This window comes from Choristoneura fumiferana, chromosome 17 (assembly GCF_025370935.1).
Source record: "Choristoneura fumiferana chromosome 17, NRCan_CFum_1, whole genome shotgun sequence".
In the NCBI taxonomy this organism is placed as follows: domain Eukaryota; kingdom Metazoa; phylum Arthropoda; class Insecta; order Lepidoptera; family Tortricidae; genus Choristoneura; species Choristoneura fumiferana.
Genome location: NC_133488.1, coordinates 19,364,419 through 19,390,035, shown reverse-complemented (window position 1 = coordinate 19,390,035; position 25,617 = coordinate 19,364,419). Strand labels below are relative to the sequence as shown.

The following is a 25,617-nucleotide window of genomic DNA, read 5'->3' as shown; positions in this document are numbered from 1 at the left end:
TGGAAAATAAAAAAAAAAAAACAGAATGATAGTCGGCTAAGTTTCTTGAGAATTATTAGTAGTTTAAGAGTAAATAGCAGCCTAAGGTATACTCGTAAAACATACCTAAACTTTGAAGATTCCGTATAAAATACGAAATCCTTAGAAAAATATTACTTATTTTTTTCGTAATGGCTACGGAACCCTATTTTGGGCGTGTCCGACACGCTCTTGGCCGTTTTTTTTAAATGTGGAGTTGAATAACAGGATCAATATTCATATGACCCAATAAATCATAAATTTCTTTGCCAGCACCCAATACATTTTGATTAATTTTTTTGATATGATCCCTCAATAATAAACAAATAAAAGTAAGGAAGTTTTTGAAGTTGGTCCGAAAAAAAAAGTTTTTTGATTTTTTTTTATAAGTCATTGATACTGTTATTCAGTTCACATTTAAAAAAACAGCCAATTATCTCAATTATTGCAGTCAGTATGAGCAAATAGATCTCAGTGGTGGCATTGTAGTAGAAAATTAAAACAGGGCCATAACTCCTAAACTACGGATAATCACGGAACATACGTAGGGATGATTTGGGTGCCCCTTACTGTTCTCGCTTGAAACTATTTCCTGGAACACCCTGTATATAAGTACTACTTTCCTACCTACTTACCTATTAAAAATGTTTTTAGGTAGTTAGGCTAGGTAGACAGGGCAAGTTCATTACCAAATTAACTATATAAAAATTAGGCATTTTTAAATTTAATTCATTACCTGTTCTTATTAAAAATTTATACTCAAACGAAGCAAAAATGCAAAAATGGTCACAAGACAAGAGTTATTTATTAGATAAATATTTCGGAATGATATTTTTATCAAAACAGCCAGCCGTTACTATTGCTGTCGGCTGCGAAACGATAATAACCTCTCGCAATGAGGTACATTTTAGCTCACAACCATTCTTAACGAGATGGAGTATGCTATGATCATGGTAGCTATTCAAGATTTTGTACGGATCCATTTATCTGATACATAGTAACTATTAAGGACTTCTAACAGTATCTTAACCTGTCCTCTCCCAGAGGCACAAATTTGTGCCCAAATTCCTTTGATCCTGTTATCCTGGGAGATGACAGATTAATCAAATTAGACCCATAATCAGAGTCAGGAATTCTCGTAGCCATTTTGAGCTGTCATAGGGACTTCTCATTTATCGACTACCGATTATGTACATTTTATCGATGCATTATAGAACCAACATATTAAAGAAGATTAAAAATGAAACAGGCGGCCTTATCGCTAAAAAGCGATCTTTTTAATAAAAACCCCTGAGTAGTTGAAAATATTAAATTGAGATTTGCAATGAATAAAATGAAAAAATATAAGGTAACAATTTCACATTAAATCGCTTCAGTTCAGTGTATAACATTTGTCAATTTCATGTTCAAAGTCTATTTTAGTGCTAACAAGTGTTTCATCATTAGTTTCTCGATAAAATGAATAGATAGTCATAAAGCATAAGAAATCCACATTATTTATAATAATAATAATAATTGTTTACCTCTACTTTTAATATATACTCTACTTTTACTGATAATAATCAATAAAATGTACATGATCAGTAATCATTAAATGATAAGTCCCTATGACAGCTCAAAATGGCTACGAGAATTCCGGACTCTGCCCATAATACAATGACACAAGATAGTACCAATGTTTTTTTGAGTGCATTTCTGTAGATACCAACCTCTAGTATTGATTCCGATCCAGTTGAGATATCTGGACAATTTCTTGGAGATATATGTCTTCCCCCGAGCGGGGAGCCCCACCATGGCAATGACATGGGGAATGTTGACATAATTGGCTCTTTCACCTGGAAAGAAAGAGAATCCTAAATTAGAGACTCCATTAATGGTTAAGTAAAGTATGAGTATGTTTTTAAAAATAAGTGTTTATAGATTGCCAAAATTAAGTGTGGAAGACATTTAATAATGGTCAAGATTAATGTTTACATGTTTTGCTCAATTCATGGCAAAAAATTAAAAAAAAATTGTCAGTTAAATGTTTAAAAATGGGGGTAGATCGAAAATCGTTAGTTATGATTGAAATTTTATTAACACCCAATATATATACAATAATTAACAAATAGAAAGAGAAAAATAAAACAAAAACTAACACTAATACTGTACTTTAAACATTTAGGTAATAAACTATATGTAAATAAACTTCAGTTGCCAGATTTGGTACATTCAAGATTTTAAAACATTTTACCTATCTATCATTGTAATACAAACTAGACAATACAAAAATGTAAATGTTTGGATAGTTTGATGGGGGAATTTTAATATTAAAGACACCAATTGATGTTGTTTTGTTTACATTTAGTTAAATACCTAACCAAACCAAGTATAAAAATCTATATTTACAAATATCACCCAGGTCGCTACTATATTGGGCAGGGTGCCCATAAGGCTGGCTTCTTTTCCTCGTTGTATCGCAATGCCAATATGTTGACCGAGAAAAAACCCTGCCCTATGGTCACCTGTGGAATGGGCAAGCTTCTTTTTTTAATTTAAAAAGTTTTTTAGCTTGGGACCCCACTGACCAAGAGTTTCAACAGCAAAAGCCGCAAATATAAAGTTGTCTGCCACATTCAAATGAGTATTTTAGTAATGAATCCTGAGAACCAACATATAACAAAAATAGACATTGAAATTTGAAACTTAATGTCTCATAGCTAAAGTTGAATTGATTTTTTTGTAAATTTGAGTGATACAGAGAAAATTACACTTAATTCTTTTTCAAAAAATATGTTCTATTGCTAACAATATGTACTAGTATTATCACTTTGAACCCAAGGAGGATAAAACTCCTTCAAGCATCTGGGTACAGCTGTGATCCCAAACAGTTCACTTTAGATGCCATAGAACATTGTTTTATAAAATAGCTGATTACTTATAAATTGTACTTTTCACTATTCAGATTGCCTATATAGAATATAGTTTGTTCTAAAATTTGCGCGGATAAAGGAATGCATTGCATACACAAATACATATTCAGATAAAACTGTTTTCTAGCCAGCCATGTCAAAAGTGAATAGGCATTATGTTTACATGAAGAGCTTGTGAATTCCTCATCTAATAAGTTAATTTATTAACCTCAACCCAACACGATAGTAACTGTCTTTATCAGCTGAACGACAGCATGAATCCAACTATTACGAATTAGAACAAAACTATCATCTTGGTGACCTATTCAATACTAAATTACGAATATGCTTTCATCCACAAACTTTAGAGGTTATCAAGCATTATAATTGTTTTCAGTAATAGAGATAAGCGATTTTCTTAAATTCTCTACAAGTACGTAAACATTTTTACGAACCGTCGCCAAAATATTGCTTATTGAGATATTTCCAGCCTTCCGCGCGGTTATCTTCCAAGTCCATGATCGTACGGTAGTAGTTTTATCACTTAAAATAATTAGCAACGTAGAATTATTCAATTAAAATTAATATATATACCGCTTCAACCACCACGATCGGGGCGATTGACTTGCTGTCAATGTCAAGCGAAGAGCAGTGTTGCCAACTTTATTTTAACGAATCCACTAATTGTGGTATCGTACGTAAACCACAAGAAACCAATAAATTTGGCGATCCCTAAAACCACCAAAAACCACTAATATATACCAGACAGGATTGATATCAACCAATACCCAAATAATCAATATAATTCTCAATTCAATATAAATACCTAATATTTTTTGAAAATGAAAAACAATTGTCGTATAATACTTTTCGAATAGCTTGCGGCATAGATAAGATAAATATACCAAGGTACGGTGATACATGTCATTAAGTAATTATAGTGCTTTTCGGATACAATGGGTACGGTGACATTTGCTTTTTTTCCATTCCACGACATGAATGATTCAGGCCAATATTTTTTTAAAAATATACTTGAATCTTGAAAGAACAAAAAAATGTATATCTCCCTGTAGCAAATCACTTAAAAATATATTATTTTGTTATAAAACTAATACTACTACTACACAAAAAGTCCATCAATTTGACAGATGACCATTCGTAGACCAAGAGGCGTATTTTATTTAATGTGATTTATTGTATGTCAAATGTCAATCATACAAGAGTATGCTACAAAAAGTTTCATTCGGAAGAAAACGTTCCTTTTAAAACAAAGTCGTTAAGTGGTTTGGCGGTTTGTTATGAAACTTATGACTATGAATCAGTCATATTAAAAGATTAACTAGTTATATGTACTTAGAGAAAAAAAAGTGTTTCCTGGTTCACACTAAACTTATCACAAGGAGACAGAGTGCCCGAGTGGGTCGAGCGTGTGCGTCAGTCGTTATCTCTCCTACTCGACTGCTCATATGTTAAATGAGATATGAGCTTGTTTTTGAATCTGATAATGTTAAACTGGGTTTACTCGTACCTTTGAAAATTTGGTAACCTAGGTATAAATAACATTACGTTTCTAAAACGGTTCAAGTGCAAACTTCGACGTACTTGCACTGATTTTGTTGTAGGTAAATGGAAAATAATGTACCTATGTAGGTACCTAGATACTAGATAGTTAGATAGGTACCTATGTTTAGCTATGGTTCTTTAGCTCAATACCACAACCAATCAACGGCGGTTTCGGAACGTTCTGTCCGTTTCCCAAAACATCTGTTCTCAAAACATCCGTTCCCGTCACTACCTTTTCCTAAATAGTCCGTTTCCCGATATACCACTTATATGTTTCCCAAAATGTGCTTCTCCCAAAAGATATGTTTGGCTTGATATACGTTTCCCAAAAAGACCTAATCCCGAAATGACCGTTCCCGTCGCTACCCTTTCCTAACTACCTAATCCGTTTCTCAGAATGTGCTTCTCCCATAAGATACGTGTTTCTTGATATCCGTTTCCCAAAACACCCGTTGCTAATACGCTGACACAAATACGTAGATACATATGTGTATTTGTGAAACCTCTACTTACATACGGAAAATGAGAAACGGATCTTATGGCATACCGTAAAATCCTTCAATTTTGCCCTCTGGCCCCAACATTGCCTGATTTGATTTAGAGTCGATAACTTAGCACTCTCATAGGTTTTAAACTTTTATCTACAAGGGAATTATTATTACGGAGGGATAAAAGTTTAAAACCTAAAGAGTGCTAAGTTATCGACTCTAAATCAACTCGGGCAATGTTGGGGCCTGAGGGCAAAGTTGAAGCAATTTACGGTACGGATGCTACGAGAAACGGATCTTTTGGTAAGTATACGGACGCTATGAGAAACGGGTCTTTTGGCATAAGGTCGATTTAGGAAACTGTTATTTTGAAACGGGTGTTTTTGGGAAAAGGATGGAAACCTACGACATTTTACTTCTATTATAATCTACCTAACTTTATTTTGACATTTTTATTTACTATCTATCTATATTCATCTAAGTTCTACTGTACTTCTATATACGTATCTATTGATATTATCACTTCTTTCTATTTATCTACCTACCTACTTCTATCTAGGTACGAGTAGTCTACTTTTATCTGTCTAGTATAGGTACAAACAAGGAAACTGAGTACCTATCATATGTATATGTTTCTGATCATTCTCTTGTACTATCTAGCCAATTTCTAATCTTCACGTCACGCCCTGCACAACCACATTTTTCTACGAATAATAATAATATAGACGTAGATTTAGAAGTAAGGCCCAATGTCAAGGGTGTTGTCCGCGGTATAATTAGCACCGCCCGCCCACCTCTCTCACTTTCATTCACGCCACTTGGCAAGCGCCGATATTCGTAAACAACTAAAAAACGTATGATAATATTGTTCAAATTGATGGAACACGTTTCATGAACGAGGAACGCTCGAGCCCCTTTGGCAGAACCGATGGGTATCGATTAGGTAGGTATAACTCTATACCTAACTTCTGTATTACTCGTATTTGATAAGATTGTTGATGTTCTGTAATTGATTAGGCAGGTACTTTAGGGTTTAACTGTTAGCTGCTACTTGAGGGTTGATCCAAATGATAGTACCTAGGCTTGTAACTTGACTCCATTTACCTATTATTAAAAGAACAGATTACATGTTAGTTTGTGGTGGCGGGCGAGACATAGGTACTTATACTCTTTGGAGACTACTGAGGCCACAGAGTACTTTTATTATACTAGACTGAGGCAGACGAAGAGGTACCTACAGACGAGGGGACGAGGGTTTAGCTAGCGTGTATTAGACATATCGCAGGCTACCTAGTTTGCTGTAGATTCCATATCCATACTTACTAATAATTATAAATGCGAAAGTGTGTTTGTGGGTTTGTGTGTTGATCCGTCTTTCACATCGAAACGGAGCGATGGATCGACGTGTTTTTTTTTATGTGGAGATAGTTGATGGTCCGGTGAGTGGCATAGGCAACTTTTTGTCTTTTTCTACCCCCCCACCCCCCTACAATAACGGGTGGAAGTTTGCGTGGAGCTTTCCGCAGTTTTTAAGGTAGAAAGCTAAACATTGGTATGCGGAATCTTTGATACTAACAAAAATCTGCTCCCACCCAACCCCCTAAAATAGGGGGTGAAAGTTTGTACGGGATTTTCTTCAGTTTTCAAGGTAGAGATCTGAAAATTGGTAAACAGACTCTTTGTACCCTAATACACGAAAAAATCTTGCGTCAAGATTTTTTTTTTAAATCTCCCCTAAACCCTCCTTCCTCTTTGCCTAAATCCCTAAAAACAAAAAAAAAAAATACAAACTCTATAGGTACTAATACTCTGATACAAACTCTGGCACTTGAGGTATCCCATCTAAGGCCTCTAGGTTGGCAACGTATCTGCAATACCTTTGGTGTTGCAGATGTTTATGGGCGGTGGTAATCTCTTACCATCAAGTCAAGAGACCCACTTGCTCGTTTAGCCATCCAGTCGTATAAAAAAAAACACATAAAACTAGCCATTTATTTATTTATTCAAACAAAAAATTACAGCGTTACAGTAGGTACTTACAGTAAACACCAATGCGCTGTGAAATTCAAATTATACAAAACAAAAAGACATAAATTAAAAATACAAACTGAAATATAGATGCACAGAAAAAACAGAAAAATTAAGACCATCACTGGGAATCGAACCCAGGTCCTCGGTAATCCGTACCGCGTGCTATACCGCTACACAGCACAAAGCAAAGCAAAGGTGGTGTAGCGGTATAGCACGCGGTACGGATTACGAGGACCTGGGTTCGATTCCAGTGATGGTCTTAATTTTTCTGTTTTTTCTGTGCATCTATATTTCAGTTTGTATTTTCAATTTCGGTTTTACGGGATGACCGTAAAAGTAAAAATTGGAATTGAAATAAAAAATACAAAAAGATTCCAAAAAAAAAAACCAATCTTAAAAAGACATAAATTAATAAATAATATATCTATAATTACTAACATAGTCTTAAGGAAAATACTAACAAAATTTTGGAACAATAGCGCGCGTTTTTTAGTTCAAGTCTCAAACTATGAAACGCGTGCTACTGCAAGCTCGCTTTACAAGTAGTTAGTAAGTTTAGTTAATAAGTTCTTAAAAAGGCGTTGTCGCTACTCTCCTCTGTCACAACTCTCCTCGGTCTCCCTTACGAAGTTTTTTTTTTTTGTTTTATTCAACTGGATGGCAAACGAGCAAGTGGGTCTCCTGATGACAAGAGATCACCACCGCCCATAGACACCTGCAACACCAGGGGGATTGCAGATGCGTTGCCAACCTAGAGGCCTAAGATGGATACCAGCGGTCTTATTCTCCACGCTGAAACACAACAGTTTCACGGCAGGATTAGCGAGCAAGATGGTGGTAGCAATCCGGGCGGACCTTGCACAAGGTCTTACCACCTTCAAAAGCATGAAGCCTGAAGTTGCGGGCAAAAGAAACGCATATAGGCACATTAACTTTTTCTGGAATTCCACCCCTGAATATGTTAAACAGGAGTTCAAAGTTTGTACGAATTATGATTATTTGGGTCGATTTTTGAATTCCAATAATTTGCACCATCATCTGTCTAAAACAACGACTGTTTGTATCCTCCACATAATCTTCCGAAAAATCAATCAAAACAGGAAAAAAAGCATCGTAAATAGAAAGCAAATCTATGTTACCGCAAATTTAACGCGAGCGAAGCCGCGGGCAAAAGCTAGTATGTATATATAGGTTTATGTAGCAATCCTGTGTCCCTACATAACATTACGTTTAGGAAATTCACAGGATTATTATATTACTAATAGACTAGACTTTCCGGAAATTCTGGAATTTTATTAAGTTCCCAAAAATTACCTAGGTATGTACAGTCGAGTTCTTAAACTTCTGAGCAATAATTTGATCTAAAATATCTGAACACGGCTCAATTGTTACGGTGTAGAAGCGTGTTCAGATATTTGATCAAATTTTTGCTCACAAGTTTACGAACTCGACTGTACACAATATCATGGTTTAAAAACACTCGCACCAAATTTTTTATCTAATTCTAGCATGACGATTTTTTTTTTCTAAATCCCGTGGGAATATCGAGATAAAAAAGTAGCCTATGTGTTATTTCAGACGTCCAGCTATCTATAGGTATTGTTCAACACCAAAATGCCCTTGAGGATTTGGGATTTTGGCTCCGCCTACTTGCTCCCAGCGCTATTCACATGTGAGCGGCGAGAAGCTTAACTATTTGCATTCGGCTAGCGATCGCGATCAGACATCAACACGCCTGCCGGTAGATGGCGTTAAACTAATGTAGGCTTCCTATAGAGCGCAGAAGAAAACAGACAGGACATCGTTAAAAAAAGATAGTTGGTTTTAATTCATTTTCGTAATTAAAGCGTGAACAGATTGAATGAGATTTGGATATGTAATATAAGTAGTTAAGATTTATTACAAAACATGACAGTATTTTTGTAGGTAGTAATGTATGATTATAATGAATTATCATCATCATCATCCCAGCCTATATACGTCCCACTGCTGGGCACAGGCCGCCTCTCAGAACAAGAGGGCTTGGGCCATAGTTCCCACGCGGGCCCAGTGCGGATTGGGAACTTCACAGGCACCATTGGATTGCTTCGCACCTTTCTTTTCTTCCTCCAATAACATACATACTAATAATACACACACACATACTCACAAACTTTCGCATTTATAATATTAGTAGGATATATATTTAGCCGTGGTGGCCTAGTGGTTTGACCTATCGCCTCTCAAGCAGAGGGTCGTGGGTTCGAACCCCGGCTCGCACCTCTGAGTTTTTTGAAATTCATGTGCGGAATTACATTTGAAATTTCATTTTGAAGGAAAACATCGTGAGGAAACCTGCACAAACCTGCGAAGCTATTCAATGGTGCGTGCGAAGTTCCCAATCCGCACTGGGCCCGCGTGGGAACTATGGCCCAAGCCCTCGTGTTCTGAGAGGAGGCCTGTGCCCAGCAGTGGGACGTATATAGGCTGGGATGATGATGATATATTTAGCAGCTCAGAAACCTCTCAAGTATTCAGTAGATCCAATGCCTGTAGGGAAAACGTAGAAGTATAAGCGACGGCATGTTTTTCTCTCACTTTTACATAGTCCAAGTTCAAGTGTCATAATAATGATATATAATGTCTCGTAATGATTAGAAACTGGATACTCAATTTCTTTGTTTGTGTATACATATTAAGTATCAATATTTCTACTCAACGTAATTGTTTGCCGAGGCGTGTCGTCATGTTGTTCAGTGTTTACCTACATATAGACTTACTATCAGGTGCTTACTATACTAAGCTACTGAATTATGATTGATCCTTTATACCTACCAATTAAAGATCTACGTATATAATCCTACCGGGGTCAATGTGAAACTAAGTACATATTATATTTTAACTTTTTCAACGCCAACGACTCATATATACGCACCGCAGGTGCGACCCCAACGACCTATATAAAAGTCCATTACATCAATGCTAAAGCAACCTTCGTTCAATGAGGGCTATCGCGTATGAATTCGCCACTAGAGGCGCTAGTGTAGCGTGAGGTCTCCGAAATGTCAAATCTCATAGTTTTTGGGTGAGCAACGCGGGTTTATTTATAATTAGAATAATTTTGTGCATATTTTGCAATATCTGAAATTAATTATGGCAAATATGCGTTCCGGGGCAATGAATGTCTGCGTTTTGAGACAGTTTTGTCTTTCGGAAACCTTTGTCCTCCCTTTTTTTTCAATCAAAACGGGGACTATGCAACACTATGGCATGCTCGATATTTTTATGGTACGGTTTTAAGGTGTATTAAATATGATTTTAATCTAAACTTGGTTTTCACGCCCCGTAATAACAGACTTTGAAAGCCATACTTAAAAACCTCACGCAACAGTGCGCCATCTAGTGAGACAAAAAACGATAGCCCTTAGACCTTGCAATGTAGAAGCCTGGCGTATGGGTGACGTCTTTGCAGACCTAGACGTGGTTCACTTGCTTTGTTATTTTGGATATTATTTCAAAATTCTCTCTTTTTAGGGTTCCGTAGCCAAATGGCAAAAAACGGAACCCTTATGGTTTCGTCATGTCTGACTGTCTGTCTGTCCGTCCGTATGTCACAGCCACTTTTTTCCGAAACTATAAGAACTATACTGTTGAAACTTGGTAAGTAGATGTATTCTGTGAACCGCATTAAGATTTTCACACAAAAATAGAAAAAAAAACAATAAATTTTGGGGGTTCCCCATACTTAGAACTGAAACTCAATTTTTTTTTCATCGAACCCATACGTGTGGATAGAGGTCTTCAAAAATGATATTGAGGTTTCTAATATTTTTTTTCTAAACTGAATAGTTTGCGCGAGAGACACTTCCAAAGTGGTAAAATGTGTGCCCCCCCCCCCTGTAACTTCTAAAATAAGAGAATGACAAAACTAAAAAAAAAATATGATGTACATTGCCATGCAAACTTCCACCGGAAATTGGTTTGAACGACATCTAGTAAGTAGTTTTTTTTAATACGTCACAAATCGTAACCGCAATTTACCTTTCATTGAATCAACTCAAATATTAAAAAAAAATGTGTACGGAACCCTCGGTGCGCGAGTCCGACTCGCACTTGCCCGGTTTTTTTGTAATATTTTTTGTACAATAAAGAGTAAACAAACAAACAAAATTCTTAGAATTTTCTCCGACCAATTAACGGCTTTTTTTTTCATTGAGCGCTGAAACGCTCTCCGGTTATACGTATATACGAACTATAATAGTATAACACTGTCAAAATAACTACTTAGTAGATAGTAGTGTCGAGTTACAGCTAGTACAGTCGAGTTCATAAACTTGTGAGCAAAAATGTGATCAAAAATATCTGAACACTCTTCTACGCCGTTAGGTACCATCAGCCAAATATGTGGTCTACCACCCTAAAGTTGATAATCGTTTGCATGTCATAAAATAATAATGCCAATAGACGTGTCTGTCAACTTGAAAGTTCACTTTAGCGACATATTCATTTGATAGGAACTTGTTTAAAAATTGATAGACCACTTATTTTGCTGATGGTACCTAACTTGAAGAGTCGTGTTCAAATATTTTTGATCAAATTTTTGCTCATAAGTTTATGAACTCGACTGTAATAAATATTTTTCATAATAATTAGTATATGGAAAACTGAATGGCTGTAGGCTTAGTGGTTACGAAATTTTAGAAGTAGGTGGGCTATAATTTAGATTATTGTGTAAATATCCAAATAAAAAATAACCTGCCTTATCCAGGATTCGTTTACATATCAAATTTCATTAAAATTTACTTAATTCGTTATATAAGCTGATCAAGTGTGAAAGAATAACAAAATACTCACATAATTACACTCTAGCAAACTTGCATTTATGATATTAGTAGCTCTACCCTGCACCCAATAATGGTAGAGTTATTTAGGTATTTAATTGAACGGCTCACTTGACCTAGTACTAGGAGGTTAGGACGATGTCGTAAATCATAAGTACCTACTAGACTAGACCAGTCATTTAGGTCATGACGGAGGCAGGCATATATTTTGACTTAGACGGTTGATATAAGCTCTATGTAAGAATTAATTTTATCATATTTAAGACTTTTTTCATGAATTATCGGGACTGTGTTTGGCCTATACTTTAGAGGAAATATAAATGCCCGCTGGGAAAGCAATGGATGGTTATTAAAATGTATGTACCTATGTTTATTCATCAATCATCAGTTAGGTTCTTTATAAATATAAAAACTGCAGGTAGGTAGTAATAGGGGGTAGTGTAGTTTTCTTTTTTTAGGAAAACTACATATTAGTTTACAAAAAACAAATACTAATAAGTCATAATTGACAACATTTCATATTTATAAGACTTTTTATTTATTTGATTCGTTCTCTGTATTCTGTTTGGAAAGAGAAAAACGATGATATTTTTAAAATTTCGCTACAACTATTAATTAATTTATTAAATTTTTTAAGATGTGCTTATTCTACAAGGGCATAACTCCAAAACTACCACACAATAGATCTATTACTTTTGGCTAGTGTCTCTTAAAAAAAAGATCACGTAAATCTGACGTAGACGTTGCATAGAAACCTAATAGAGAAGTTGTCAATATTATGAAAGCTCCTTTTTCTGTTGAAAAAGGCAAAGGAAACATATCTATTCTGTGGTACCTAATGTTGGCAAATACAGACATATTTTTTAAATTTTTGTATTTTTATTAAATATGGAGAAATCAATTATAATAAATATTTTCCCATGTTCAGGAGGCAAAACTCTTTCGATTCCTGTAGTAATTTACGAAGTGACGAATGAAGTGACGACGCGTACGCGTCATACATAATAATACAAGGTTGAACCTGCAAGTCCTCATCTCAAATGGCTAATCAAGAAAAGATCTCTTTTTATGGTGTAATAAAACAAATACCTAGAACTTGACCTCATTTCTAGTTCCTAGATAGTTCTTTAGTAACTAGCTTGGCTAGGACCTGGCTAGGTATGTTCTATTTTTATTTAACGCATTCACTGCCACCTGACTTGACTTGACTGACCACAGGTGCCAACGACGCACATGTTCGTTCAAAATGTATGAATAATTTTGACAGCGGCACTGGGGGGAAGTTCCAAAAACGCATATATGCGTCGGTGGCACTGAATGAGTTAATGTTTATATATTAAAAAAAATATTTATCAACATTGTGTCACTATACTACGAGTAAACATATACTATGCTGTTTCAAGATACTCCTTTACGATTTTTCCTTTTTGTTATAAAATTGGTAACGGATGCGATTTCTAGACTCGAATTTCTTGACCCGAGTAAACATTCGAATAGATACCAAACATAGACTCGAGTAGGTAATTACTGAACTCGAATCGCGAAATCGAGTCAGGATTCGAATACCACATAAAATGGCTCGAGTCGACTCGATCCACAAAAACAGCGACTCGGCACATCACTAATTGTACCTATCAGCCAAATAAAGTACAATTCAATAGAATCTGTCAATTTTCTACATATTTAAGACACCCTATCGTGGACACACTTGATTATATATGTCCCTGTTGTTGCAATTATCATCTAAAAGGAATCAAAAAGAATAATAATCACATCACAAAGCCTTAGGCAGCCGGTGTTTATATTAGTAGGCTGGAAGTTTCTACAGGATTGTCAGATTCTATTGAATTGGAGTTTAAGTGGTCTATCAATTTACAAACAAGCTCCTATCAAATGAGTATGTCGCTAGCCGAACTTTCAAGTTGACAGATACGGCTATTGGCATTATTGTTGTATGACGTGCAAACGATTATCAACTTTAGGGTGGTAGACCACGTATTTGGCTGATGGTACCCAATACGCGTGTGGTTACTTGGTTAGTGAACGCTTTAAAAAGCTACAGTGTTACACCTCCCACTGATATTATAAATGATTTATTACTAAGTAACAAACAAACACACGTCTAAACCATTGAACCTATTTAGATGAATACAATACAATTTTATCCCGGAACATTGCATAGTTCCCGCGGGATAGCGATAAAAGTATCCTGCGCGGACGGAGTTTGTAAGTCTGTTTGTTACTCAATCACGTGCAAATAGCTGGATGGATTTTGAAAGTACAAACTGAAATATAGATGCACAGAAAAACCAGAAAAATAAGACCAGCACTGGGAATCGAACCTAGGTCCTCGGTATTCCGTACCGCGTGCTATACCGCTACACCATTGATGGTCAACGGCACAGACACGAATTTCCCGTATGCACCTCATATCTCAGCTTGTTTGTTTTTTATGTTAGCCACTTAAGCAGTGACGCTAGCGACATCTATACCGTAGCCCCCATCGAGAAACTTTTTCGGCACTCCATTGGAACTAACTATTGGATGGATTTTGTAGAATTTTGCACATAGGTGGACTAAGGCCTGGACTAGGACATAGAATACTTTTATCCCGTTGAAATGATCCTGCGCAGGACTAAACTTTACTTACATGGGCGATGTCGCGGGTAAAAGCTAAATAGTACCTCGAGTCATGTGGGGCAAAAGAACGCAGTGGGTATAAGTGTACGCAATGAGGGCTATCGTTTTTTGTCTCACTAGATGGCGCACTGTTGCGTGAGGTTTTTAAGTATGGTTTTCAAAGTCTGTTATTACGGGCGTGAAAACAAAGTTTAGATTAAAATCATATTTAATACACCTTAAAACCGTACCATAAAAATATCGAGCATGCCACAGTGTTGCATAGTCCCCGTTTTGTTCGGAAAAAAGGGAGGACAAAGGTTTCCGAAAGACGAAACTGTCTCAAAACACAGACATTCATTGCCCCGTAACGCATAATTGCCATAATTAATTTCAGGTTATGCAAAATATTCACAAAAAAAATCTTATTATAAATAAACCCGCGTAGCTCGCCCAAAAACTATGAGATTTGACATTTCGGAGACCTCACGCTACACTAGCGCCTCTAGCGGCGAATTCATACGCGATAGCCCTCATTACATACATTTCGGACTGTAGTGTATGGGATTGCGTACACTTACCCACTGCGTACACATGTGCGTTTACATGTGGTACGAGTAGAGCCTTCATCATCATCATCCCAGCCTATATACGTCCCACTGCAGGGCACAGGCCTCCCCTCAGAATGAGAGGGCTGAGTAGAGCCTTACTGTAATGTAACCACTTGCTGGCTGCAGTACATTCGCACTAGGGCCGGCTCGACCGGGTTAGTAAGTACCACACTCCCACAAAATACCGGCGTGAAATAGTAATTTTTGCTACTGTGTTTCGTACGGTGAGTGGGAGCTCCGACGGCCCAACTCCCCCCCCTTCCCCTTCTCTATCCCCCTCCCCTTTAGGCCAGCAACGCACCCGCAGTCCTAATAATGCTTTAAGTGTCCATGGGTGGCGGTGATCGCTTACCATCAGGTGCTGACCCGCATGCTCGTTTGCCAGATATTTGATTAAAAAAAACGTTTATCCCACATGACTAAGATACATGATGAGGCCGCCTAATGCTTACCTTGTAATTTTTTTCTCTGTATCTGTTTTCTGTATCGCTTACTAAGTATTTCTGGTGTACAATAAATTGTATTGTATTGACTCTACATAATGTGTTTCATTCAATCATCACATCATAGAGGTGAATGCACAGAGCCGGCTGTGAAATGCATCATAACGGAAATAGTCACCCACGACATCCCACACTGCCACCTAATTGAGCTGCTGCCATCTATCGTCGAGTACCAGTAATCTAGAATATTAACGGCAGTTACAACTGCATCTGACTGCTTTTCGGTTGTGATGGGCGTTTAGATTTCCAGTCCGTTGTTTATTATACAATGAAGCTGCGGTAACGTACCTACTTCAAAACTAGCGATTCGATGAAATTACGAGAGCGAAAAACAGATGTAGGTTAGGTACCATACTAAGTAATTAAGTATGCATTGTAGGTTCTTTAGCCATCTCAAAGAGCCTCAATTAAAGCTTTCTTTTTTTTGCTACTATCAGCTACTTATTTTGGTTACTCTATGTAAAAATGTCTTTCTAAGAGTCGTAGGTTATCATCGTTGAGCTTATTACGCTGCACTGTTAAGTTGCCTTTAAAAATAATTATAGCAGATCATTCGTCAAAAACCTCCTGTCCGCAATTAGCATGCGCTTTGCTTTTGTAACTAAATTACCAAAATAGTTAGTTAACGCGGCCCATTACAATAAACGCTTATACATGGAAATTGTTTCTCTTTTTAACAGCGAATAGGTATTTACTGTGGTATTTACCTAGCATTGTTTTAGTTTATTTTTTGCTTTATGTTTCAAACATCAGATCAGAATTTTATAATTATTTACTTTGTTATATATTTATTTAAAAAAATGACTTTCTGCCAAGTTTGTTGCGGTGCATTCTTCTTGGCAATTATGGTCTTTCCGAAAGCGCTGGTAGTTTAAAAAAAATTACGTGTACTCGTAAAAGAGCCCATCGTGGCCTACTTACTTACTGAATAAAAATATTTGAATTTGAATTAGATCATGAAGAGGTGTCATAATTATAGCTTTTATGTTTGGTACCTAGTTGTTGGTTTGTTGTTTTTTGTTGTTGTTGTTGTGCTGTCGTTGTGTTGTATTGTTGTTGTGGTTTCGGACTGGATTCTTGGCCTTTCGTGTGGCGTTTGGAAGCAGTCGGGATCGCTATCTGCTATTTTTTTTAGCTATAGCTGCGTTGTTTTTCCACATCAAATAAAATAGATAACTCACATTTTTTACAGCTACTAAACAATACATTTGTCGCATAATTGCTTCTATTAACACAAACACGTATTTACAAAAGAATTATACGCTAGAATAGCCATGGAATACAGTTTCGGTTTCGGTCGAAACAGTTACATAAACTGAAATTAGGTTTAGATTGCAAATACTAATTTCGGTCTGACACTAAAGTTTGACATGGCCTTAAATTGCAGTTGATGTCACTTCACAATAAAATTAAATCATCAGGTGCAACAGTACGTCAAAGATCTTAAAAAAATGAACCTGGCAAAAAAACGGAATAAACGGAACTCTTGCAAAACTTTACAGTTCGTTGTGAATGTCGTTGTTTGTATTTTATGTTCGCAGTTTCCTATTTTCTATTTTTATTGATATATTTTAATACAAGATACATAACCATACAACACTTAACTACATATAAACTAACTACCTAACTTAAAAACTGAATACTTAGGGGCTGTTTCACCATCCATTGATTAGCGTTAACCGACGGTTAAATGTGATGCCATCTCCGTCTATTCGAACAAAACAAATAGAGATCAATGGATGGTGAAAGAGCCCCTTACTAAATTAAATCTAAAAAAGGCCCCCGTGGCATGGTGTCCAAGAGGCTGGCAGCATTCCCTCGTTGAATGGCAATGAAGATTCGTTGAGAGAGATAGCTGCCAGCCCTTTGGTCTCCAGTAGTGTCGACCAGGAGCTTTTGCACTTCTTAAATTATATTTTGTGCGCCGGGACCCCAATTACCCAGCAGGGCTACTACGAACCTCGAAGTTCGCGTCGTGCGGTCCCTCTGACACTTATACCATTTAATACGAGAGCGAGAGGGACGGTACGATACGAACTGCGAGTTTCGAGTTTCGTAGTATATAGCCATGCTGGGTCTCAAATCCGACAGCAACGAAATTGTATGCTGAACCGAGACCCTGGTTTTTAGTTTAAATTGATAATATAACAGTTAATAAAAAACTTAATAGTAATAAATTAATACTTAATAGAAATAAAATAAAGCGCTTTCGTGCAAATATCACTCAAGTTCATTAACATCCTTGTCGCACAGTAGTCACTTTTTGACTTCCCTTTGTAATCTGAAATATTATAAGTTTTTATAAGTCACTACGCTGGATGCTAAACAGAAATCACGGGCAAATAGTGGCGTGGTGCATTTTCCTTTGGCAACCCGGCGAGTGAGAGAATAAAATCAGAAACAAAAGATAAAAAATGTATACGACTACTAAAGAAATGTTACTACAGTATAAATGAATATTTAGAAGAATAAAGAAAAATAGTTATCCTGTTATTATTATTGTAATTAAAGATGATCTCATTGCACTAGGTATTACTTGTCCTTTTATCTATTCATTCTGTGATACCACATAAGTTCTAAGTTTATGTTATTTCTAGATAAATGTATCGTTTATTTAGATACCTTACATAAAGTTAATTTATAAGTGTTCCTTAAACCTCTTCCTAAAAATTACATGAGGTTAAAATAGCATAATATGTTATGTATAAGTTAATTAATGTAATTAATTTTAAAATTGCCACGCCCCACCAGGGCATCATTTTTTATAATTTTTTGTAAAAGGTGTTGCAATAAATAAATACTGAATACTGAATACTGAGTGAGAGTGAGAGCACCTCGTAGTCAGACCAGAGTATATCTACACAATCTTTGCCGTACCTGTCATTATTGACTTTACGTAAAAAAACGAGCAAACCCGGTGGGAACCGAGTTGTTACAGCACCACGCCTCTGTTAAATAAATAAGTCGACCACGATAGAGTCACGCGAGCACCCAACTAGCGTGGTAAACTTTATGGAGGTCGATAAACCACAGATTGTAAACAAAGCACTAATCATAGTTATCGCGGGTTTTCACTTATCACCCGCTTGTGTACTCTTTTATTGCGTGTATCTGCGGCAATTGCTAACGTGAGTCACGTGGTCGAAGCCCTAGAGATAGTCGTATCTTTACATACAATACTATGATATTTGAGTTAATCTCCAGGATTAGTTATTATTAGAATAATGTTGTTGAGTTACCCTAAGTGTCGTTGTACTTAATTGAAGGCGGAAACGTACTCGAAAAAGTCTCTGCGTTTATCTTTTGTTAAATGAATACCTTAAGTATTAAATTATTCTGTCTACTCTATAACAAACAATAATTTACAGTTTGATTATATGAATCAACAGGCGAGTTTTGGTTACAATGATAAGATAAGTCACGCGAAGGTATTAATTTACATGGGAGGCTGCTCTTCTGGTTTATCATACCTATGTATGCTCTGCCCTTAGATATGGAATTGTTCTGTGGGGAAATTCTACCGATATTAAGAAAGTTTTTTTAGCCCAAAAACAGTAGCTATATGGGGCCTGAAAACAACTGATTCATGAAAACCTGCCTTTATTTATACATTCTAGAGGCATGTAAGTTTGTACGGAACCATATGGAACTGTTTATACTAAGGAATAATGATAATAAGCGGAATATTACGCAAAAACCTTTAAATTTACCAGTACCCAATTTACAATATTGTACCGAAATCTATAATAAATTTACCAGGAAATATATTTTATACTAAACTTAAAACATGGTTATATGAAGAATGTTATTAATCTATAAATTATTTTTTGACACTAATAAATGAATATTATAACTTTATTGACATAGTCTTACAAGGACAACAATTAACATAATTGAAATACTTCATATTTTGTACGCCAGAAATGGCTGAATGGCGGTATAAATATATATTATAAGACCTTGATGTTAACCCGTTCAATGCAAATAAATATATTTGAATTTGAATATATATTTACTACATAATACGGAGCGTCAATAGATAAATAATTTAAAATACTTAATTGAATGTTAGTGTTAGCTTAACAATAATGAACCTTCAAGAGATAAATGAAGTGTACTAACGACCGTATGTCCATCGAACCGGTTGTTTCTGAACCTAGCTCTTCGGAACGAACTCAGAAGTTGATTGTAAATATTCCATTGTGTACTTGTTTACTACAGCTGATACTGTTTAAATGTTACATTAACCTAATTTTAATTAAATAATATCATATAATCATTTATTTCAGGTCATTTTGGTAACCCATAATTTTATATAAATAAGTATAAATTAAATTAAATCAAATTAAATTAAATTACGTACATTTCATTAAATAATTGAAACTAATATTAAAATTAAATTAAATTACATCAATATCAAATGCAGCAATTGCAACACTGGGTAAAGATCATCGCTTGATTTGTCCAGTGATGATTGAATATAAGGCCAACTAAAACATGCTCGAGATTAATGTACATTTAAATAATAAAGCCATCATGTTAGATTAGATAGAACTGCATCGGCTGTTGTGAACCGCTATAAAAGTGTACCTACATGTTCGAGCGCGGCGCACGCGCAGCCGGCGTGCTGTGGTTGCGGACGTTGCGGTGACGCATATGTATATATAAACTATACCGACAAAATGGTATAATAAAAAATTCAAAAATATTTTTTTTAGGGTACCTCCAATAGATTTAAAGTGGGGGTGTTTTTTTTTCTCAAATCTTAAAAAAATTTTCTTGATCGCGTTTTACGCTCGCTCGCTCAATTAATGAAAAAGAATATCGACAGACGCGCGATTTCTGTTTTTTAACCGGCTTCAAAAAAAGGAGGTTATTCTATATTCCCAGACGTAACTCTATCACGTGGATAATACGTTATATTTGCCTTTCTTGATGTAATTAAAGCTTGAAGCCGAGTGCGTGTAATGTTGTGTATGCCACGCTTTACGAACCTTGTATCCCAAGTTTCCATGTAAAGCCTTATGTACCATCAGCCAAATAAGTGTAATTTTTAACCAGTTCCTATCAAATGAATATGTCGCTAAAGTCGAACTTTCATGTTGACAGACACGTCTATTGGCATTATTGTTTTATGACGTGCAAACGATTATCAACTTTAAGGTGGTAGACCACATATTTGGCTGATGGTACCACTCGAATACCTAATCAGATGCGCAATTTGACAAATTTAAGATAAATAATTATATCGATGGTTAAAAAGCTAATTAACCTAAACTATATTTTTAGAGATATTGAGTTATATGTTATACATGAAATATATAATTTGTCTCTACTCTCTGGACAATTTCTTCTCAGGAATGTTCCAATATTGTAAATTAGACAGATCAGAACGATATAAAAAAACCGGCCAAGAGCGTGTCGGACACGCCCAAAATAGGGTTCCGTAGTCATTACGAAAAAAAATAGGGATATAGGATTTCGTATTTTATACGGAATCTTCCGAGTTTAGGTATATTTTATACCTTAGGCTGCTATAAATAAATAAATATCACGGGACAATGCACACCAATTGATCTAGTCCCAAAGTAAGCTACGGATAAATATAATTATATAGATATAGATACATACTTAAATACATATTAAACACCCTAAACCCGAGAACAAACATTCGTATTTTTCATACAAATATCTGCCCCGACACGGGAATCGAACCCGGGAACTCAAGCTTCGTAGTCAGGTTCTCTAACCACTAGGCCATCTGTCGTCTAAAAACTATACTTTACCGCCTTTAACTTTACTTTACTCTTTTAAACTACTAATAATTCTCAAGCAAACTTAGCCATTATAGTTTTCCTTGAAGTTTGATATACTTACTACCATTCTGAATATTTCTAATTTTTTCACCCACCGGTTTAACCATACCCAAGGTATCCCTAGAATATTTGAAGAGTTCCCTCGATTTCCTTAAGATCCGATCATCAGATCCTAATTTGGTGCTTATGGGACTTAATTGAAGGCATTCCTAGACGAACGCAATTATTTTTTTCAAATCGGTTCATAAATGACGAGGTTCTCAGGTAACAAACATAAAAAAAAATACAAGCGAATAGATAACCTCCTCCTTTATTGAAATCGGTTAAAAATATGTCGTAGCGAATGTTACTTACTACGTAAGTACGAGTATGTTTTTTTTATGTTTATTTTCTACTGTAGGTATGTACCAAAGCGATCCATGGTCCTTGGGAAAAAACTGAGGTTGGTATTAATAACCATATTATAATCAAACAGGTCAGTCTCGTGACTTGATCAATCTAATTTATATTATAAATTAAGTAAAAAAAAGCTAAGCTATTTATAAATAATGAACTCTACCTAGAGCAAAAACTATCAAATATTGTCTTGACCTTGTGTTTTCTTAGTAATCAGACTTATCTAAGCTATTACTGCTTTCAACTGCTTTAATAAAGAGCGAAGCTATTAAAATATGACTTCATTAACATTCCAGTAATTCTAGGGAAAACATGCAATTTAATTGTAATCAGATATTGGATTCACGATACTAATCTGGCGGCTAGTACTATTTAGTACTAGTAGTAGTAGTAGGTAGCTACTTATGTGGCGATGTAGGCTACCCAACGAAGGATAATCAGGGGACAAAACTCGTGTACAAGCGAATTTTAGCATAGTTGTAGGGAATGGTGTTTTAAGCCATAATATACTTATGCCATATAGCCATGCATACGAGTATTAAACTAAAAGTATTGTGGGTGTACTGTGGTTGTCACAGTTTTTGACTTTTTAATGTAAATCTCTTCCCTCATATCTAATAAAATATTGATCCCAGAGAAAAAATGTATGGAATCTTTTTTGTAGAGAACTTTATGTAGATACATCATGTATTAGAACATTTTTTGCTATGAGCCACCGTTTACGAGTTTTTTACGAAAAACTATAAAAAAGGACCTTACACCCCCTTCCACCCGTTAGCTTCATCCCCACCCTACAGTTCTTTTAGTATGTGGTTTTGGGCGTAATGTCAGTGATTACCCGACTGCGTTAAGGCTTGTTTTTCGAGTACATGTATGTATTATTGTTTGCCGTTGCCCTTGTATGTACTTAAAATAGTTCTCTGAACGATTTCTATGTAATATTTAGATAAATAAAACAAATTAATACGAGTATCTAAGGGTATCGAGTACTTTATTTACTAATATCATATTATTATGTGTCTTTGTTACATGATAATAAATGATTTTAATTTAGCAAAGTTTGTACTACTTATAGGTAACTACTTGACAGCGGATAAACATACGTGTTTGTATGTTTGTCCGTCTTTCACGTCGAAACGGAGCGACAGATCGACGTGATTTTTGGCATAGAGATAGTTTATGGGCCAGAGAGTGACATAGGCTACTTTATAGCCCGGAAAAATGCACAGTTCCCGAGGGAAGAGCGCGCGATAACCGGAATCCACGCGGGCGAAGCAGCGGGCAAAAGGATGTGCGAGGATGTGTCGCGAGGAAGGTTTTTTCATGAACCAATAGAAACGCTTCATTTACAATACAATACAATAATCATTACAAAGACTCTTTAATGTACACAGACATAGTAAGCCTACCTTATCTCGCTCAGCACAGTTCTAGTGGAAACCTAAGCGGAGCAAGGATACGTAAATGAAGAGTTTCTATTGGTTCATGAAAAACATATTCCTCGCGCACAACACACATCCTCGCACATCTCTGGTGGAAACGCTGCTGAGTTGCCTAAGACTGGAGAACAAAAAAATTCCTTATTTTTCAAGAGATATTCATGATTTTTACGTCATTAATTATATTTCCCAGTTTTGTATCACGTGGCATCACGTTAAGTTATTAATTTTATTATTTGAAGAAAAAAATTGTATCCCATGAATATTATTAAAAATAACAAATTATAAGCGAACTTGGAATAACAATTAGTGAAGATTAGGTACCGGTCTTGGTGCCCCGACATAACAAGCAAGGGACAGACGTTCCGCTCCGCTGTAGGTCAAGGTTATTCGTATCTAATCTAATCTAGTTAGTATCAATAGTAGTATTCGAGAATCGGACGGCGTAAACTTTGAAAGTTTTTTTTATACATCATATAGTCTTGCGTTTGACCACATCACGCCTGATGGTAAGCGAGGATTTATGGACAAGATGGAGCAAGCTGCCTAATAAATGCCCATTCACCCTGGACTTGAAGACGGCCAGATTGTAGCGATCCGGGAACACAGGCAGGCAGGGCATTCCACTCCTCAGCTGTCCGGATAAGAAAGGACGAGTGAAAACGATTCGTGCGGGTTCAAGGGATTTTAGTAGTTCGCGAAAAGCTTTGCTTGATATGTATACGTCATCACAAGTATTTAACACAACTTTATTTTTAACACAGTAGGTTCGCTATTAGAAGGGATCGCTAATGCAGATCGGAATTATTTCCAAATATCCCTGTCCATGATATAATCATTAACTTTATAATACATCTTTGTCATTTTTTGTTTGATGGATAAAGAGAAACATACCGTACCAAATATTTCGCGTCTACTCATAAGATAAGATTGTCTATTCTATTATCGACATAGCAATGTGTTACTATTTTTTCGCAGACACTGTAATGACGCGTGTCTTTGTTTACTTTGACGTATCAACAAACTACGTGACATGTTATGGATTATGTAATGCAAGACCTATATGTATAATATATGCCATTCGTCGCGCTTGGCGTTCGTTGCGTCTCTCTTCTTTTTTTGAATGATAGGTACCTATTTTTTTTAAAACTCGACCCGACTGCAGTCTGCATCTTACATGCAGGTCTTTTTTACATGGACATTACAAAAAACACATGAAAACAGTTAATTAATAAACTGCTATATATTTAATAAACTGCCACAACCATTTAGAAACATTTATTACTTTGACGAAACAACGGGATCTCTTAGATCTCTTATTACCTTGATAGTAGAGTCGTGTGGATATTAGCCGCGGTGGCCGAGTGGTTTGACCTATGGCCTCTCAAGCAGAGGATCGTGGGTTCAAACTAGGGAATGCAATCCCGACTCGAGATCGTAAAGTCGAGATCCCGCGGGATTAGAAATATCAATCCCGCGGGATTCCGAGATTTTCGAGATCTCGTCTAGTTAAAAAAATCACATCACTGTAAACGATGAAAACTGTTTCTTGGTTATAGTGAGGTTGAATAAAACAAAATATTATTGGAAACAAAAGCCTTTATCCTTTAATTTAACTAAAGTAACGCAATGCACCTCTTTCTCACTCACTCGATACAGTTTATTATTATCTGTCCCACTCGTTCACTCGTCATCTGTCGCTAATATTCGGAATAGTTTGTTCGGTACCTTTAGTGTAAGTTTTCGGTTACAAAATACGTCTCGAGCGCGTTCGCGTTAAAATCTCAATTTGTATGGAAACACGAACAGCGCCTCTAGCGGAACGTTTGCGATGTTCGTGTTTCCATACAAATTGAGATTTTAACGCGAACGCGATCGAGACGTATTTTGTAACCGAAAACTTACACTAAGGGCACGGCACTGCACTCCCGCCTACCCACCCGGCCGTCCGTCCGTCAGTCAGCGCACCGCTCGCGTCGCGAGCGGATGTGTGTAACGTCGCTGACCATTGCCGCCTAATCCCGTCAATCTCGAACGAGATCTCGTCATATTATGCTTCGGGATTGATCCCGAAAAATTACACGGGATCTCGCGAGATCGGGATCCCGCGAGATCGGGATTGCATTCCCTAGTTCAAACCCCGGCTCGCACCTCTGTGTTTTTCGAAATTCATGTGCGGAATTACATTTGAAATTTACCACGAGCTTTGCGGTGAAGGAAAACATCGTGAAGAAACCTGCACAAACTGCGAAGCAATTCAATGGTGTGTGTGAAGTTCCCATTTCGCACTGGGCCCGCGTGGGAACTATGGCCCATCCCTCTTGTTCTGAGAGGAGGCCTGTGCCCAGCAGTGGGACGTATATAGGCTGGGATGGAAGAGTCGTGTGTTCATTTTGAGCAAAGTATCATCCACTTCTAGTAC

At 36.4% G+C, this 25,617-nt stretch overlaps 1 protein-coding gene across 3 annotated transcripts in view; it reads right to left on the bottom strand.

The window, feature by feature from the left end:
• Pfrx (6-phosphofructo-2-kinase/fructose-2,6-biphosphatase) overlaps positions 1-25,617 on the bottom strand; it is a 52,497-nt gene that overhangs the window by 16,488 nt on the left and 10,392 nt on the right. For 2 of the 3 annotated variants that reach the window (XM_074099834.1, XM_074099832.1), the window contains exon 2: positions 1,728-1,853. In XM_074099834.1, the coding sequence (XP_073955935.1) occupies positions 1,728-1,853 (126 nt within the window). Of the gene's footprint in view, positions 1-1,727; positions 1,854-3,364; positions 3,545-25,617 lie in introns of those variants that run through there. The other variant, XM_074099833.1, reaches the window with a different exon arrangement.